The sequence below is a fragment of the Cibotium barometz genome, chromosome 1 (assembly GCF_041138505.1).
Source record: "Cibotium barometz isolate CiBa-2024 chromosome 1, ASM4113850v1, whole genome shotgun sequence".
Classification (NCBI taxonomy): domain Eukaryota; kingdom Viridiplantae; phylum Streptophyta; class Polypodiopsida; order Cyatheales; family Cibotiaceae; genus Cibotium; species Cibotium barometz.
Genome location: NC_141046.1, coordinates 19,591,504 through 19,611,654, shown reverse-complemented (window position 1 = coordinate 19,611,654; position 20,151 = coordinate 19,591,504). Strand labels below are relative to the sequence as shown.

Below are 20,151 nucleotides of genomic sequence, written 5' to 3'. Positions count from 1 at the left end.
TCACAAAGCTTCAAATCATATCGGCATCATCATGCATAGCATAGACTATGTGCCATCACATCCCCACTCACATCATTAGCGCCAAAGAGTAGGTGCAGGTTCATGCATAGAGACACATCACCAAAGAAGTCTCTCAATGGGTTTATTTGCAATAAGTTATCCCAATGGACCGCTCACTTGCTTTCCTCATGGTGGAGGCTCTAGTACAATTGATATGTCATAGGATCACCAAGTTTTACCCACAATTCTAGATCTCACCATGCACTCCCCTCCATTGGGAGCAGATCATACTTATATCAGTTTCAGCCTTCTATGTGCAGTCCCAAAACAGCCCCATTGTGTATCAAGCAACCTCTCACACAAAGATCTACTTTGACCACCAATTAGGTGTGTACAGTACTCACCCACCTCTACAACACAAGTGAAGTTATTTGAAAAGCATATGCCATGGAAGAGCATTTTTTTATGTTCCATTTCCAGTTGCTGCGTACACTTGGAAGAAGAACTATGTCGGAGAGGCTTAATATTGAAGGCAACATAAATTGCATATTCCTGTAGTTCATCTCTATGACATATCCAGAATGAGGGATTCTTATCATGGAGATGAGAACTTTGTGTCTGTTTGGGCTGTTCTACAACAAGGAGTAACCCACCTCGGGCTGCTCCGGACTTCCTCGTGCGAGAGGAGTTACCTCGGACCAGGCCTCTGCATTCCACCGTGCCCGATGCCCCCGGAACCCCAGACTCCGGCCACAATCCCCTCATCAGCTCCAGATCTAGGACATGTTGCACTACCATCGAGCTACCTTTCCACGTGATGTAGCTGAGGGAGACCTCTCAGCCATACTCGTTAGCCCCATGCTTGATATTTTGGAGAGTGGTATACCATCTACTGGGGGCTGATGCTCCTCTCATGTTTCTATGTTACTAGTATTCCATGATGAGTTTCCATGGACAGTTTTGTATCACCCCAATGAGATAGCTATGTTTTTTTTTTCTATTTTCTTTTCCATTCCATGATGAGATATGCCATGGACATTATCGTATCACTTTGGTCTCATAGGCCCATTGGGTCTTTAGTAGACGCTTAATATATCTTTCTTTCTTTCTTTGTTTCTCCTTTTCATTAGAGACAGATTTCTCATGATGAATTGTGTGACTACTAGCACACTTTGGTAGAGGGTTGCGGATGAATGCCATGCATCTCCAACAGCAAAGCATAGAAGCATTCTATGGACTGTCAAGACAATTGAACTTGGCCTCAATTGTAAAAACATGTTGAGAAGTACATAAGATAATGCTTGGTATGTCAGAACGTCAAGTAAGATCAGCAAAAATCAGCATAAAGCTACAGGATTGTTGCAGCCTTCCCCGATACCATTGAAGCCATAGGAAAGCATTGCTATGAACTTATATCATAAATTTGCCAAAAAAAAATATCATGCAGGGATTTTGATTCACAAGACTATGGTCGATGATTCATCCTTAAATAGATGTGAAAAGTGAGATTGCCAACTCCTTGACTTTGGACAGGTTGAAATACTATATTTCTTATCAGAAAACAGCATGGGAAAGGTACCTCCCCCTGTTGAAGCATGCGTACAACAATACAGTACATTCTTCCATAAAAAGGGCACCTTTTGAGATCATTTATGATCAGGTGATGTTGACTCCTATCCTTCATACCAAGAACAAAGATCTTTCTTGTGGATACACAGTACACACACACACATGCACAGGAACACACACATGTGCATGGTTTCAGAAACACACAAATTTTAACACACGCATATATGTGAGTGTGAGTGTGAGTGTGAGTGTGAGCATGCACATACACTATTTTTTAATACATGCATGTAATTACAAAAACAACAGGTAAACCAATGACAAGTACTTAATATGCTAAACGATTACTCTTGAGTGGTTGTTGTCGATGGTGATGATGCGTTGATGGGAAACTGGTCGACATTGACTGCTGGGTAAAGGACTTCGGGCCTGATTCCTTTTGCATTAAGAGTCGTAAAAGTTGAAGCAAATGTAGATGCTGTGAACTTGCTGTTAACTAACACACAATCAGCCATCCCTGCACACAAATGATAAAAGTTGGCACTTATAGCTGCTAATTAGTTGATCAAGTAAATTTTAAAAGTTTGATAGCAAAGATCTCCTAGGAAATAACATACTTGAGATTTGATGAGATGTGGATGCTAAGAATCTATAGATGTAAAGTTGCCATTGCTGAAAGGGTGGATATAGCCTCTCAAATAACCAGAGCAACTGCTAACAGTTCCATGGGGTTATTTTGGATTCATATGGACTTTCCACCTGTTTGATAGGATGTAACCCATGGACTATGTCATTGTCCTTAAGGATCTCTATTAATGGGATTGTGTGGACCTTTGATAGCCTTAAGGTCATTTTGGTGTCGTGAGAAGTAGCTGGAAACCGTATGTTGCCTTCAGATTGTTCAAGGACATGGGACGTACACAGAAATTGATGGGGAATTTTATGCTTGCCCTAAAGTAGGTGTGAGTATCTATTGGCTGTGTGTGAAAACACAATCCTCGTTCAGTTTTAGATGAGGATTGGACAAGCAAGATCTTGTGGTTGGAATATTATACTGGAAGTACATGGCACTAGGACTTATTTGTGCATTAACCAACAAATAATGCAAAATGCCATTTGGTATGACAGTTGAGTTGTGTTGTGGGTCTATGCTAGGGTTGTTATGGTAGAGCTAGTTGCACTTTAAGAGTCGATGTCCTATTGGGATTCAGCCCTTGGATGAGAATTGGATTGACAGTAAGCAACATCCGGGAAGGAAAACTCCAGCAACAACGGTAAGCATCATATACCTCACTATCCAAAGATGTCTCTCATCGGTCGATGCCGTATATCCTCAATGTCCTCCATGGTGAGTACTCTGACTGGACGTCTCCCATGCCGTGCTTGCATGGTCTTGATCCTCTGTTGTAGTCTCCGTCGGTGTTGGGATGGGCCTCTCATCTGGGGGCGCTTGGACCGCCCCAGCTCTATACCCCGATCAATCAGTGTACCTCTGGTGCGGCTATACTCTGAGGCTAGCTGCAATGCCTGCTAGCCTGAATCTGCCTCTGTAGGTGTCTCTCCCTCTCTGATCCCCTCCCTCTCAAGAGACCCTCTCTATGTCTACGCAGCTCCAGCAAGTATAATCCGAGGCATCTCTGATCCTGGTATCTCATGACTCTAGAAAGTGGTCCGAAACCCTCTCTGAACAGGCAGTGAAAACGGCCTTGTATCTCATAATATACTGGACAGTGACATATGTAATGTAACTCTGTCTCTGGCTCCATCTGGCACACCTAACAAATCCTGGCCTTAGCTGGTACTCCTCTGAATCTGCCAGTCTCAATCTCTAGTTGGTGTGAGGATGTGCGCATCTGACCAATAGCACACCGTCCCCCATGAGAAAGATGAGTATCCATGTAGCTAGGTCTAATCACAAACCCATCCTCCGTGAGCTAGAGAAGATGATCTCTATAGAAAACCATCTTCGTACCAAGCTCGTGTGTCGGCTGTATCCATGTCCTCCTAGTGTCCAGCTGAGTCAAGTCCTACCTGATAAGTCTGGTAATCTCTGCCCGTGTGAAAGAGAGGGAGAGTGCATCCAAGGAGTACTGAAATGGAGGTAGCCTGTCCATACTAAAGCCATGCAATTGGAACCAAGCTGTCATCTGTGCATACCAACATGATCCGTCTCCCTGTGATGCCAGTTGTCGTGAAGACTCCAAGGCTAAGCAAGCATATCTGTCTGTAGGGAGAGCCCAAGTGCTATGTATAAAGGAGACCGATCGAGTGAGTACCTCTACTACCAATGGGGGGGCAGCCATCTCTGCACGGATAATATCATGTGGTACGGAGGCCTTGGCCCTAATCATCCCGGAAATCATAGAAACCAAGGGCCTCTCCATACATCTCCATCCATCAGTGCTACCAGCTCGGCTGTGGTGATCCACTGAGGGTCCCCATATCTCCACTCCATACAGCATGGCTGAAGTGACCAGAGTGTCAAAGAGCTAGAGCTTTGTTCGAGGTTCCTGAAACTGAGCCTGAGAACACATCCTCTCTAGTCTCCCCAATGCTGCATAAGCTCTAGTCAATCTGATCTCCGCTGCCTCCTCAAGGAAAATAGTGGGCCACTAAAAACCACACCAAGGTAAGTATATGCATATGTATACTCCACTGTCTCCTGACCATATGTAAAGGTGGGTACTGACCTCCTAACCCACTGTACTGTGGTGTTAAACACCATCACCTTGGTTTTACCAAGGTTAACAGACAATCCACTGCCCTGTGCAAATGTGTGCAATGCATCCAAATGACGCTGCATCCCCTCTGGAGAATCTGAGATCAGCACAATATCATCAGCATACAATAACAGCGGAATCCAAGTCCCTTCTAGTTGTGCTCCTCTGTCACCCTCCCGCTCTACATAGTCCGAAACCTCATCCACATACATCCCAAATAAGGTGGGAGAAAGGGGGCAGCCCTGTTTCACCCCAATAGTGGAGTGAACCATCTCAAATATACCCTGAGTAGTACGTACCTGCCCCACAACTGTCCTGTATAAAGCCATGATTCCCCAAATCAGCTTGGGTACTCCCATCTCCTATAGTCTGCACATCAGTTTGTCTCTCGGTACTGTGTCAAAAGCTTTGCGGAAATCCACAAAGCAACAATAAATCCTCCTGCCATATAATCTGCCCTCCTCAATAATAGCTCTGAGTGTCAAGATATTGTCAAGAGTGGAGAAACCTCTCCTGAACCCTGCTTGCCCTGATGCACGTATGCCCTCTCTCTCTGCCCATCTACTCAACTCCTGCTCAAGAATAGATGCATATAATCTAGCCAATGTGTGACCAATCATGATGGTACGATAATTCCCAGGAAGCATGGGATCCCCTGACTTGAAGATAGGCACAATCGTGGACATATTCCAAGTCTCAGGAAAACCCTCACACATGGCTCGGTTAAACATCATAGCAATAAGCTCTGCAAGCATATCTCTGGCATGAATAAAGTACTCTGCTACCAAACCATCATGATCATATGCTCTCCCAGTCCTCATCTTGTCAATAGCTTTCCTTACCATCTCAGCAGTAAAGAAAGCACATGTCTCTGGGCATGGCTCCGATGGGTCTGGCAGGGGCAGCTGTCCTGGTGCTGTGTACAGGGATGCCGCATACTCACCCCAAATCTCTGTGGAGGTAATGGCTGGTGATGGTGAATGCTCATGGAATAGTCTCCATGCCTCGCCTGAGTCCTGACTCATAAATAACTGATACAAATCGCTCTCTAACTGAGCAAGATAAGCCCTCTTCTTCCATCGCACTAGGTGCCGGAAGGTAATCCGTGACTGTCTGTGAGTGGTAACATGAGCACCTCTCTCTGTAATCTGATCCTCATCTCTCTGCACTCCTCATCATACCAGCTGTTATAGGGCATGTTCCCAAATCGTCTCCGTGTAGGCTGACTATGGGGATATGCCTCTAATGCTGCAGCATGAAGCGTCTCTATCAATATCTGAGTGAGCTCATCTAATGGCCGTCCCGGCTCCTCGGCACATAAGCGTCTGTATATCTCATCCGTGTACACGGTGTCAATCTCCCTCGTAAAGGTATAACGAGTGTGTGTGGAGACCTGTCCCAATGGAGCGGTGCTAAACTGAAATGTGAGAGTGAAGAACAAGATAGCATGATCCACTGCTATTCCAACCGGCCTAGTGCCTACCATAAAATACTGAAAAGAGGGAATGAGACTGGGCTGAGCCATAACATAGTCCACTATACTAGCACCACATCGATGTGGAAAGCTAGTGAAACCGCCCGCTGTCAGGAATCTCTATAGGCCATTCAAGATGGCCAATCCATGTGCAGTCCCCATGTCTATCAAATACCGCCCATACACTGTATGTTCCTCATCCTGTGAGAGTCTAGATAGGCTCATATCCCCAGCATCAAGCTCCCTTAAAATCTCCTCTGAGGTATCATAAAATACTGTCTGGTTATGGGCGGTCCTGGCATTGAAGTCCCCCAGGAAAATGATGTCACCATCCCTGGAGAACTCCCAAATGTCATCATCCAAAATAGAAAAGGGAGACTACCCGCTAGGTGATGCATACACTGATGTACTAGGAGCAAAATAGCATATAGCAATGTAGAGATATCTGCCCGTCTCTGCCCTCAGTCTAACCCACATGTACCTAGCCTCCTCATCTCTGCAGACTATATGTATCAGTGGGGCTGTAGCTCCTCTCTAAACAATACTGCCACTCCTCCTGAGCCCCGTCCTCTATGCTCTGAACGAGTCTCCTGTCTACAAGCTGTCTCCATCGGTATCCACTAACATGTGGCATGGACTCTCCAGGAGCCTGATGCGTCTCACAGTAGAAGATGATGTCCCTCCCAGTGAAACTATCCTCAAAAGCCCCTACATCAAGGCGTAGAGATCCATTACAATTCCAAGTAGCAACTTTGAGTGTAGTCCCATAGGTCTCATGCCGTCATGAAGAGCGCCTCTCCATAATCACCACTCTACCATCTCTATAGAAGGCCACTTTCCCTTTCTCTCGGGCTACCCTTATCTCGGGCATAACTTCTTTCATGTGGGCAAGTTGCGAGAGTGTGAGGTCATCTCCAAGAAATATTCCCGTCTTCTTGAGTGTAGGACGTCTCTTCAAGAAGTCCTTCTTCGATTCCATGGAGGGGAAACGAATGATAAGTGCTCTCTCCTTAGAAGATTCGCCACTACCTTCTCTCTTCTTTCCCACTCTCCATGCCTTTGTGTGCGTGGCTTCAATGCCCATCATAGAGAGGAGCTCCTTGGTTTTATCTTCCGCATCATCACGGTCTTTTAGACCGGACACTCGTACATGTAAGGCCCGGGTCTTCCTCCTTTGCTCCTCTTCAAGGGTCATGTTGATGATGGTGGGAGTGGGGATGGGTGGCGATTCTTTACCTTTCCCTTTCTTGGCGACCTCGATCCATTTCTCCGCCTTGTCCATCTTCTTTTGTGTCTTTGTGATCACCTCCACGCATGAGGATGTCTTCTCTTTATGTTGCTCCTCCTCCTCTCGAATGATCCTCATTTGTTCCTTGATGGTATTCAGCTCTTCAATAAAGGAGGGCTGAAATTTTCCATCCTCAAGCATGCCTTTTGAAGTGGCTTCCAACTCCTTTTTGAGGGCTGAGATTTCAGCCGCTTGACTTTTAGCATGCAATTTGGCCTCCACTAGTTCCTCCTTTAAGGCTGAAATCTCAGCCTCTTGCTTGGATGTTCTCTCTTCGAGCTCTTGGATTTTGTCAAATCCCTTCTCGAGTTTGGAGAGGCGGTTTATGACAGGCTAGCCCAGGCGGGAGAGAGGCGGGCGAACAGCGAAGAGAGAGACAAGAGAGAGAGAGACAGAGAGAGAGCAGGGTGGGCAAGGACGGGCCAGCCCAGGCGAGAGAGAGGCGGGCGAACAGCGCAGAGAGAGAGAAGAGAGAGAGAGAGAGGGGGGGGGGGGGGAACTACTGCTAGTGACTTAGCTTCTGTGCAGCGCTGACACCACCACCTTTGCGCAGTCTTCTCTATGCAACGTTGACTGTTTAGTGTCGTCCTCTCTTCTGTGCGCCGCCTTCGTTTCTGGCACGTGAATCCAAGTCTGTCTCTGCAGTGCGTGTAGAGGAGTTCGCTGCCTCTGTGCGTGTACCGTCTCTCTTCTGTCGACTCTTCCTGCACCTTCACGTCTTCATGATTCCTTCTTTTGACCTGCTTCTACTTCCTATTTTACCGTCTGCCTACCTACTGTTTTTCGGTCCTCATATGACCCTCTGTGTGTGTGTGTGTGTGTGTGTGTGTGTGTGTGTGGTGTGTTTGTGTGTGTGTGTGTGGGGAGCTTTACAAAAAAAAGTGTGTGTGTGGGGAGGTGTGGTGTGTGGTGAGCCGCTTGCCTGCGACCTGCTCGACTGCTTCGCCTACGACCTGCTCGACGCTGCTTGCATGCGACCTGCTCGACGCTGCTCACCTGCGACCTGCTCGACTGCTCGCATGCGACCTGGTCATTTTCTCATCTGCGACCTGCTCGACTTTGTTCACCTGCGCATGAGACCTGAACGTTTTGCGACTTGCTTCTTGCGACCTGCACGTCTTCTTCTTCAAACCTGCGACTTCTGTCCTGCGGATCCCAAGGCAAGGAACACAGAATCGGGAAGAGCTCCCAGGAGGTTTGTTGGTGGTGTTCCACAAAGCCAGAGGGGATGGCCGTCCTGTGAGCCAGATAGGTTCTTGGGCAACGGTCCCAAGGGAGGATTATCCTCCAAGGGGTGATGTGAGAGTGCCAGACTCATAAGACCAAGACAGTGTTCAGAGTCGGGGCAAGAATGGATTGGGGATTGGAGGGAACAGATGCATAGATCTTATTCAGAGTCAGAGTGGTTTTGGAGACCGGGCCGAGTTTTCACAGAAAAGGGTTGCCAGAGATGGAAGGATGACAGAGGGACTTCGGAAAGAGATTGGGATGATGACAGTCATCCAAGGAACAAGTTGGAAGCCCGTCATCAAGTTTAGCATAGGGGGATGTCATGTGCAAGCATTGCCATGAACATTTTCAGAGCTAATCCAAAAGGGGGCAGCCCAGAAAAACAAATTAGAGCTAGGATTTTGAGCACAAGGTGCAGAGGAGAACCAGTTTGGACTTGGAGCAAGGGCATGGAAGGCATAGGATGCTGTCGATTGCTGGAAGGGATCTGTCGGCTGAAGAGTCGGCTGTACCAAGACAAGGCGTCTGCAAGCGTTACAGTTTATGTGGATGTGTGCCCAGTCGAACAGCGTTTAAAAGCAATTAAATGCACTGTAGACTGGCCGACCAACAGTCGCCCAGTATGCCAAGTATTCAGGAGACTATAAATAGGCATGAAAGCTCCTCATCGTAATTCATTCATTCCTTTATGGGATGGGTCCTAAGGGTCCTTAGAGTAGGACTAGATTTTGGTGTTTATAACCTTTTGTATGAAGGCAGCCTAGGGCTGTACAAGTGTACCTTTTTGTACCATATGAAATATATTGAATTTCTATCATCTCTCTCTCTCTCTACTCTCTCTTCTGTCTATGCTATGCATCAGCATGTTCTCAGTGGTGTTTAGGGCTGAAAGAAGACCCCCAAAGCTTCCGCGTGTTACATTGGTATCAGAGCATCAAGCTCAGCAAAGCTAAACACTGATTCAGTCCCATATGATGGTGTACATGTCCAAGGTACAGGAAAGTACACAGATACGAAGCCCAAGGCAAGAAACACAGAATCGGGAAGAGCTCCCAGGAGGTTTGTTGGTGGTGTTCCACAAAGCCAGAGGGGATGGCCGTCCTATGAGCCAGATAGGTTCTTGGGCAACGGTCCCAAGGGAGGATTATCCTCCAAGGGGTGATGTGAGAGTGCTAGACTCATAAGACCAAGACAGTGTTCAGAGTCGGGGCAAGAATGGATTGGGGATTGGAGGGAACAGATGCATAGATCTTATTCAGAGTCAGAGTGGTTTTGGAGACCAGGCCGAGTTTTCAGAGAAAAGGGTTGCCATAGATGGAAGGATGAGAGAGGGACTTCGGAAAGAGATCGGGATGATGACAGTCATCCAAGGAACAAGTTGGAAGCCCGTCATCAAGTTTAGCATAGGGGGATGTCATGTGCAAGCATTGCCATGAACATTTTCAGAGCTAATCCAAAAGGGGGCAGCCCAGAAAAACAAATTAGAGCTAGGATTTTGAGCACAAGGTATAGAGGAGAACCAGTTTGGACTTGGAGCAAGGGCATGGAAGGCATAGGATGCTGTCGACTGCTGAAAGGGATCTGTCGGCTGAAGAGTCGGCTCTACCAAGACAAGGCAGCTGCAAGCGTTACAGTTTATGTGGATGTGTGCCCAGTCGAACAGCGTTTAAAAGCATTAAATGCACTGTAGACTAGCAAACAGTCGCCCAGTATGCCAAGTATTCAGGAGACTATAAATAGGCATGAAAGCTCCTCATCGTAATTCATTCATTCCTTTATGGGATGGGTCCTTTCGGTCCTTAGAGTAGGACTAGATTTTGGTGTTTATCACCTTTTGTAGAAGGCAACCTAGGGCTATAGAAGTGTACCTTTTTGTACCATATGAAATATACTGAATTTCCAGCATCTCTCTCTCTCTCTACTCTCTCTTCTGTCTATGTTATGCATCAGCATGTTCTCAGTGGTGTTTAGGGCTGAAAGAAGACCCCCAGAGCTTCCGCGTCTTACATTGGTATCGCAGCATCAGGCTCAGCAAAGCTAAACACTGATTCAGTCCCATATGATGGTGTATAGGTCCAAGGTACAGGAAAGTACACGGATACGAAGCCCAAGGCAAGGAACACAGAATCGGGAAGAGCTCCCAGGAGGTTTGTTGGTGGTGTTCCACAAAGCCAGAGGAGATGGCAGTCCTGTGAGCCAGATAGGTCCTTGGGCAACGGTCCCAAGGGAGGATTATCCTCCAAGGGGTGATGCGAGAGTGCCAGACTCATTTCTCAAGAATGAAGACCAAGACAGTGTTCAGAGTCAGGGCAAGAATGGATTGGGGACTGGAGGGAACAATGCATAGATCTTATTCAGAGTCAGAGTGGTTTTGGAGACCGGGCCGGGTTTTCAGAGAAAAGGGTTGCCAGAGATGGAAGGATGATAGAGGGACTTCGGAAAGAGATTGGGATGATGACAGTCATCCAAGGAACAAGTTGGAAGCCCGTCATCAAGTTTAGCATAGGGGGATGTCATGTGCAAGCATTGCCATGAACATTTTCAGAGCTAATCCAAAAGGGGGCAGCCCAGAAAAACAGATTAGAGCTAGGATTTTGAGCACAAGGTGTAGAGGAGAACCAGTTTGGACTTGGAGCAAGGGCATGGAAGGCATAGGATGCTGTCGACTGCTGAAAGGGATCTGTCGGCTGAAGAGTCGGCTGTGCCAAGACAAGGCAGCTGCAAGCGTTACAGTTTATGTGGATGTGTGCCCAGTCGAACAGCATTTAAAGCATTAAATGCACTGTAGATTGGCCGACCAACAGTCGGCGGCTAGTATGCCAAGTATTCATGAGACTATAAATAGGCATGAAAGCTCCTCATCGTAATTCATTCATTCCTTTATGGGATGGGTCCTTAGGGTCCTTAGAGTAGGACTAGATTTTGGTGTTTATCACCTTTTGTATGAAGGCAACCTAGGGCTGTAGAAGTGTACCTTTTTGTACCATATGAAATATACTGAATTTCCAGCATCTCTCTCTCTCTCTCTACTCTCTCTTCTATCTATGTTATGCATCAGCATGTTCTCAGTGGTGTTTAGGGCTGAAAGAAGACCCCCAGAGCTTCCGCGTGTTACAGGTAATATAAGAATTACTATAAAAAAATGTGTGTGAACATCACAAATTAGTGAAACTATATTGGATTGGTGTCCCATCTCCTTAATGCCTGTCATATATAAATTGGCCACCAAGATGCTTGTTATTAGAAAAAAGGCCGTCCTACATGCAAGTTTACATCCAGCGCAGTATGGATTTGTCCCTAGAAAACAAATCACTGACAATATAGCAAATGCATACAAAGGCATTGAATATGCCAAGTATACACAACAAGATGTTCACATCATGCAGGAGACATAGTCAAGGCCTTTGACACAATGCATTGGGACTTTATAGCTCAGGTAATGGACAAAATGGGCTTTGGACCAAGAATGAAAAATGTCATTTTCTGGCTTTAACAATTAAATGCATTTTGGGCGGAGAACTTTCAGCCTCTTGGCGTCTTGGGAAATCTGTTCAGTAGGTTTTCTGCTTAATGCGCTACTCTATGCCATCGTGACTCACCCAATGCTCCTGTACATGGACAAACTGACACAAGGTGGGCAATTTCATGGTCTTTCCATGGTAGATGGTACATAGTTTGTGGCATAGGCATACGATGATGACTCTCTTTTTTCCTAAGAATACGGAGCTGATGTAAGGGTTCTCATGAAAGCATTGTCCCTCTATGGTCTGGCTGCAAGATTGCATGTGAATTTTGAAAAATCTAAGTTGCTCCCTTTGAAAAATTATAACTAGCATCAGATTTTGTGGCAAGGTCAGATCCTACCACCTAATAAGATACCTAATGAGATAGTCAAGCATCTGGGTTACCCCATTGGCTGGGAGTTGTCTTTTAAGGATGAGAATCAATGGGTGATGGGATAATTACACTGGGCTGCCGTCCCGATGATGTGAGATGGTGAGCAGAGAGGGCTGCTTGTCCCAAGGAGAATTGTATAGAAGAAAAACGCAGATGTGTTGTAGCAGAGGGTGGGCTGCTGTCCCAAGATATGAACTGATGATAAAACACTGATGTGCTGTACTCTAGCAAAGAGTGGGCTGCTGTCACAAGGTGTGAGCTGATGTAAAATGCTGATGTGCTCTTCTGTAGGAGAAAGTGGACTGCTGTCCCAAAGTGTGAGCTGATGTAAAACGCTGATGTGCTCTACTGTAGCAGAGAGGGCTGCTGTCCCAAGGTGTGCTGAAGGAGAAGTGCTGCTGCTGGATGGTGAAGATGCAGATCTGATGTAGTGCAGGTGCCAGTAGCAGCAGCAGCAGCATGCAGACGATGATGTGGTACCTGATGTGGTACTATGATGAATGATAAGCTAAGTTATATATAGTAGGGTGGACTGCTGGTCAGCCCAGTAAAGGTGCTGTCGGTAAAATCTCCTTTTTAGGGCTGGGAAAAATGCCATTTTCACACAGTGAACATCGTATGCATGTGTGTGCGCGCGCAGAGTGTGTCTGTGTGTGCGTGTTCGCCGTCGACCTGTGTGTGTGGTAGCTACTCGCCTTCGACCTGTGTGGAGACAGAGCGTGCTGTATGCTGCTTCTGTTCACCGTCGACCTCCTCCATCCCTTTTTCCTGCTCGTTGTCCATCTCCATTGATTTTTCCCACTCGCCGTTGATCTCCTCCTCTGTAGCTGGCTGTCAGCTGTACCTTCAGGCTTGTACCTGCTGGCTGTCGTCTGTGCTTGCTGCCCCTGTATTTGCTCATCGTCTCTTGTTTCTGCTGGCCATCACCTACTGTTGCTGCCGGGAGGAAGAGGGCGCAGGCAGGAAGACAGACAAAGAGGGTGGAGGCGGGGGCAGCGCGAAGGTGGGCAAGGGGGGAGGGTGCAGGTTCGCGACCGCGCGCGAGGAGAGGGGGGGGGGGGGTTGGGGGGGTCGTTGTTGCTGCTCTACCTTACGCTCGATAATTCCTCACCACCATGATTAGATATATATACCTAGATGAATCCAAGAACATGCCCAAATTCACCTTTTAAGAACGTGCATGTTATATACTCATGGTAGTCAACCCACAAGACTATATAACTATCAACTCCATTATGCATAATATGGACTAGATACTACGACATCCCCACTAACGTCATCAGTGCCCAATAGTGGGTGTAGAACTCTGTATCAAGATATGCTCTCACACGCACCCCACACACACACACACATAAGAGCATATATTCACACAAAGGCCTTCGTACTGAGTTTCTGTCAAACCTCCGGAGATGCAGGGCAGACTCAGCCAATGAAGCCTAACACTAAGGGAATTAGAATTTATCTCTATAGCTTAGCATTAGTCATCATTAATTACGCTTTCACATAGTAAGCATGTTACATATAGCCATTACCCACTATCAGTTGTGCAACAACACCTTTCAAAAACAACACATCCAACTTTTATAATTCAAATGTGACAGGATTTACAACCCTTGTTCTCCACTTTTAGATATTTTAAAGATTACAATATACACATACCTGTTGTCTTTTCCTCGAGCCAATCAATTGGCTTCCGGTACAATCGCCTAAGCCAACTTGTGTGTTTCGCAAGGAGGAGGTCAGGGAAATGGCAATAAAATATGACCTGCACCCAAGTAAAGCAAAGCTCTCTCTCTCTCTCTCTCTCTCTCTCTCTCTCTCTCTCTCTCTCTCCATCAAGCTACCTTTCCACGTGACATAGCTAAAGGAGACCTCTTGGCCATACTCATTAGCCCCATGCTTGATATTTTGGAGAGTGGTATACCATCCATTGGGGGCTGATGCTCCTCTCATGTTCCACGTTCCTGGTATTCCATGATGAGATTCCATGGACAGTTTTGTATCACCCCAGTGAGATAGCTCTTTGGTCTCATAGGCCCATTGAGTCTTTAATATTCTTTCTTTTTTCTTCTCTCTCTCTCTCTCTCTCATCCTCGGGAGGTTTCACTATCTGTTCCACGACTCACGAGGGATTCGGTCCACTCTCCAAGATCATTGACTTCTCATAACAACGTTGCCTAGGGCTCTTCCTGCTTGAGCTCCACAAACACAAGGACACTTTCTTGAGCATAGTTGCCAGGCGTTTCTGAAACGGGAGGTATGAAACAGGTTTCATAGGTTTCGCACGAGTTTCGTAAAATGTAAGAAACTGATTTCGTTCGGACTGAAAAATAATTGTGGAAAATTAAAAATATACAAAATATGACTCATACATGATACATAGCAAACACAGATTGATCATGATTCATCATTGTATACAAAAGCATAAATGAACATTCAAAATACAACAATGATTATAGCAGAAGCATAGACGAATAATGACTCAAACGAGATTACGTATGAATCATGTAAATGAAATCCCTACACTCTAGAGTCATCAATGATAAAACCATGTCACATGATTCATGAAGAGACTAGAGTAAAGATAAATGTAAATAACACAAGTCAAACTGTAAATGAAATCCTAAATCTTGAGTCTTGATTTCCACAACATAAGACTCAAGAGTCAAGACTCATCATCATCCTAACCCTCAACCAGATCCATATCCTCATCAGTAGGCTCAATATCATCAGCCTCATCCTCACTACTAGTGCCACTCCCAGAAGACTCCTAAAATGCATCCTCATCAAGTGGAGGTGCATGCGAAGTACTGGCACCAGTTGAAGCTCCTGCCTGAGATCGTGTGCCGCGAGTTGGAGTAGGGATTTCCTCGTAGAGCATGGTGTATATATCCCTCCTCTCCTGTGGAATATCGGATAGCTCATTGCACTTTATGATGTCTATCTTGTTTGGGTTGACTTGGCGGGGCTCTATGGGCTAGTCCTTTTGCTCAAGTAATCGTAGATTGTAGTGGCAAAAGACTAACCTCTCCAACTGTGTTGTGGATAGTCTGTTTCTCTTCTTGGTATGGAGTAAGGCCCATGTACTCCAATTTCTCTCACAAGGCCCAGAGCTACAATCCTGAGAGAGAACTCGCATAGCTATGGGTCTCTGAAAGAAAACAAGATAGACATCCTCGGTGCTCATATTATAGGAACATGCTTTAAACCTCTAATAACAAACTATTGGGGCTAAATCCCGAGTCCCGAGTCTTACCAAGTGAGGTGCCTCAATGCCGTATTCTCCCACCAAGAAATTGGCTGCAACTGAGTCTCCTCTCTCTCTGCAATGCGCGACCCAAAAACACCGCTTCGATTGTGGAATAGAGGACGTTCATCCTCCAGCTTCAAGAGCAGATCATCGTCATCTCCCACAAGTGAGACCATATAAATGCACCTATAACCACAGTCCCTGCAGCTAATGCATCTATGGCACGGACAAACATGGTTCCTTTGCAAGAAGAAACCAAAATATTGTATACATTCCTCTTTCTCACATCTGACCATCCATCGCAAAGCAAGGTACATCCATACTTCTCCCATGTTAACTTCAAAGGCTCCAGCTCTCTCGTCAAAGCTTCCTTCTCATAACGAAGCTCCTTGGTGCGCAATGTCTCATAGTTCGGACCCTCCCACTCACACCCAATGCGAGCGATGGCACGCATAGCTGACTTCCATCGAGGAGTGCGAGTGATATGAAAAAATAATGCACATTGCACAAACAACTTCGTGACCTCCCTAGTTGCCTCCTTCATAGCTGTCTTTTGCATGGATGATCTCATATCTCCTAGCTTGAATAGAGGAAGATCACTTCTCTTAGCTGTTGGCAAGGACCTTGAGCTTGCAGCCTGCGACACCTGCGTACTCTCAACGTCATCGTTCAAATTGAACACTGACCTCTAAGATGCTGGAATAGCTGCAAGAGATGTGTCAGGCTGATCCCATGCAGGCACACTATCAATAGAAATGCCCAACATTTCAGCTTTCCAGGACCTGAGGCTGTCATAAACATTCTTCGGCACTTTTGTACAAGGGCCAATGCTAAAGCCCTTTGTTCAGGAAAAATGAGCCTTCAATCTCTGAGCAACTCCACGGTGCTTCTTGGAACAAAACTTGCCAAGTCCATTTCGTTGTGCCGCTCCCACCATATCTTGCATTCACAGCATCAAAGGTCACGTTGTCCCACAAAGGAGAGCTCTTCCTTGGCATGGTGAGATTCAAGAGATAGAATAGGCTACAGGCAAGAACAAGAAGAGAGTGGGTGAAGGCCCAAGGGTGACAGGGTCACCTTCGCTTAGTCCCAGGAGTGCAAAGTTCGACGTTCTCAAGAGTCAAGGCGACGGGTACTATACGCGGCTGTACTTTTAGAATCGCTTGTGGAAAACGAGGCAGCCCATACAAAACGATTGATGTTTTTAGGTTTTTTTTTTTAATTCATTTGAAACCACGTTTCTGAAGTATGAAACGTCTACTGAAACGTGAGGACGTTTCATACACGTTTCTTAAGCGTAAGAAACGCGTTGCATTGCTATTGTGTTCTTGAGAGAGCTTCGGACCCAGCCACCCCAACCCCTCCCTCGCCACCCAACCATCACCAGCTTCTTCTAGACCCAAAAGGAGGAGGAAACCCATACAGTGGAACCGGTTGACCCATCCCGGGCTGCTCAAGACCCACCTCTTGAAAGGAGTTACCTCGGATTGGGCCTCTGCATTCTAGCGTGCCCGACACCCCTCATCCAAGACATTGGCCACAATCGCCTTGTTTGGCCCTCCTAGCCCTATTCACATGATGGAACCCATGCCAAGACATTGGACAGGTAGAAGAAGGCATGGGGACAGGGACCATAAGGTGTGCACATGAAAAAACACCATTTTTGGTCAAAAAGCAAAGAAAAGCAAAAAGTCAAACTGAGTTGACCGCGAGCCAGGAGTACCATTGGCAAGAGGAGACTGAGCCGGACCAAAAAGCAAAAAGCTGCTTTTTCAAAAAGCAGCTCTAAGGCCTTAAAGCAAGGCCCTAAAGCCAAAAAAGCAAAGCACAAGAACTTTGATAAAAGTTGACCATATTGAAATTTTATTATTAAAAGTGAAAAAGACGAAAGCAAAGCAAAAAGGTAAAAGCAAAAGCTTGTCTAGCTTTTGGTAAAAAACAGGGCTCCTCTCAACTATAAAACTAGCATGAGCCTCTCTTGAGCATCAAGTTGAAGAGCAACCTCTTCATCATCATCAAGTGGGTGTGGAGATCAAGGTTGAAGAGTGAAGCTCATTGCCATCATCAACCCAAGTGTGGAGTTTTTCGACCACTGCTTTGTACTGCCACCTGTCCTACTATCGCCGCCATCACCTATTGGTCTAGCTGCCACCTTCAGAACAGCGCCTCCACCCACCTGAGCGTTGGCGCCACCTGCGCCAATCAACCGACGTTCCAGTTGCCTGCTACCAGTGCTGCAACCACCTTCGCTACCACAGCGCCGCCCATATGTGCCACTTACACCTGTTGTTTTGGCTAGTGCCACCTGCGCTGCTGGGCCCTATTGCCACTGCCTGCACCTTCTGCTCAGCACCTCCTGAGCCACCCAGCGCATGCTCACGGAGCCGCTGTCAACACCTAAAGTGATGCCTCCATCATCTCAATCACTTGCGCATGGCTTGTTTGTGCCAATTGTGCAGCCTATAGTGAGCCCATGTGCTCCCCGACAGCACCACCACAGCCACTTCGTAGTGAAGCCAGTACTGCCACCTACTATTTTGGGCACAAACTGATTCTATTGTGCTTCTCCGTGGACCTATCCTGGTCCATACACATCTATACGACTTCTTGTGGACTGCCTGCTGCGAGTTTGGGCGACAAACTCACAGCTAATCTTCATAAGCTTCATCGTATACCCTTATCCCTTGTGTATCTCGTGTACAAGCTTGGGATTACTTGGATTTGGACTTGGATTTTGATATTGGATCTGGTACTAGCCCAGTGAGAGATTCTTATAGGTCATCCCCGTGGTGTGCTCGGCATCAGAAATCTCTTACCATGACATCAACTTCGACATGGATATTCTACATCGGCATATTTGTTTGCTTTTGTAATCATTGTTGTAGTGATCCTGGCTTGAAAAGCCTGTGGATTGTTCTTGAATAAATTCCTAAAAGGAGGCGGGGCTTATTCCCCGCTCAATGCGGGTGTCGTGTGCAAAATTCTCTAAACCCTTGTCTCTTTCCCTCTCTCTATCTTCTCTCTATATTTCTCTCTCTTGGATGCGTGGTGGAATCTATCACGGCACGCCCCGCTAGGCTTACAGTGGTATCAGAGCAAGATTTCTCTTGAGGAAATCTTTCTTTGGGTGACAAAACCATGTCTAGAGTAGAGGGAATCCAAGGGCCTAATGAAGGGAACAACTATGAGGCCAATCTAGGACTTCAAGATGGGAACCAAGGCCATCGATCCATTACTCATGATACCGCAGCCATATCATCAGAAGAGTATCATGACTTCCAGCAATTCAAGTGTTTGCTAAAAGAAGATGAATTTCTCTCTTGGAGAGCCGAGCCACCGGATCTGTTTCTTGTGGAGGAGACAGGGGGGCTCCTCATAGGCCTGCTATCTCAAATGCCGCTTCGTCGGGACAAGTAAAAGAAAGGAAGGCAAACGAGTCTATATCTACTGGCAAAATGGACTTCAAACCATGAGAGAAGTGTGTCAAATTCGTTGCTTTCTATGGAAAGAGGGATACTCAAAAAGCTTTATCTTTCAGTATGTAGTTTGATGTTGCTTTTGGAGGAGATGACTTCACTGAAAAGTTCAAGCTTCGCATGGTTCGCATGCACTTAAAGGATGCCGCCTTGAATTGGTGGCTAAAGGTGGTACAAGAAGGAAACGAGCCAAAGACGTGCACCGACTTCAGGACTGTGTTCAATAAGAAGTTTTTACTCGCAAACTTTGAAGCAGATGTGCAAAAAGAATGGGATGAGGTAAAGCAAAAAGTCAATGAGAAGCTGAAACCCTGAAACAAAGGAGCTGAAACCGAAAAATGCAGGCACAAAAACCCTAAAACGCAGGTGCAGAAACCCTAAAACGCAGCCACAGAGTGCAGATCATTTTTTGCTCTCACGTACACTATACACACACTTTTTTTTTGTGAAACCACACACACACACGTGCGCGCTAGAAAGGGACGGGCGGCGAACAAGTACTAATACACAGTTTCTAATGGCAGGTACTCAATCATGTACACGTGGAGCCCATTCACAGCAATACTTCCGCTGCAATAGATGTAATGTGATATTCAGCAGGTACAAGCATAGTCACATGGGACGCGAAATGGGGACAGGGAACGGGGACGGAAAAGATTCAGAATGGCCATTCCTTGTGACTATAGAGTGACATGGGACGGGAATGGGAATGGGAATGGGAACGGGAACGGGAAGATGCTGCCATCCCCAACATTCCAGAGTCTAAAAATACCCATTCCCTGTGACTATGGGTACAAGATGTACAGCCGGTACAAGAGGTACAAATGGCACGGCTAGTACAACTGGCGTAGCACGTACTACTGTAATTACAGCAGGTACAGTAGGGTTTTAGCAAGTACAGCAGTTCGTGCAGAAAGTACTACTGTAAGTACAGCATGGTTTCCCGCAAGTACAACAGTTGGTGCAGTGAGCACAGCAAGTACAGTACAACAGTCGGGTACTGCAGGTACAGTAGAGTAGGTGCAGTCGGCAGCTGTACAGCAGCAAGGGGGAGCACTTGAGTGTCGATTTTCATCAAGTACAACAGTCGGTGCCAGCAAGTACAGTACAACAGTCAGGTACTGCAGGTACAGTACAGTAGGTGCAGTTGGCAGCTGTACAGCAGCAATGGGGAGCACTTGGTGTGTGCATAGTGTGTGGCAAGAGAGAGCGACCTGCTGTCTGTCTGCGAGTGACCTGCTGTCCCTCTG

The 20,151-nt window shown here is 46.4% G+C and overlaps 1 protein-coding gene across 2 annotated transcripts in view; it reads right to left on the bottom strand.

Moving 5' to 3' along the window:
* LOC147641699 (UDP-Glycosyltransferase superfamily protein) overlaps positions 1-20,151 on the bottom strand; it is a 118,657-nt gene that overhangs the window by 83,512 nt on the left and 14,994 nt on the right. For both annotated transcript variants that reach the window (XM_086798604.1, XM_086798594.1), the window contains exons 4-5: positions 13,835-13,940; positions 1,915-2,083 (exon numbers count right to left, since the gene is read on the bottom strand). In XM_086798604.1, the coding sequence (XP_086654730.1) occupies positions 1,915-2,083; positions 13,835-13,940 (275 nt within the window). The remainder of the gene's footprint in view (positions 1-1,914; positions 2,084-13,834; positions 13,941-20,151) is intronic.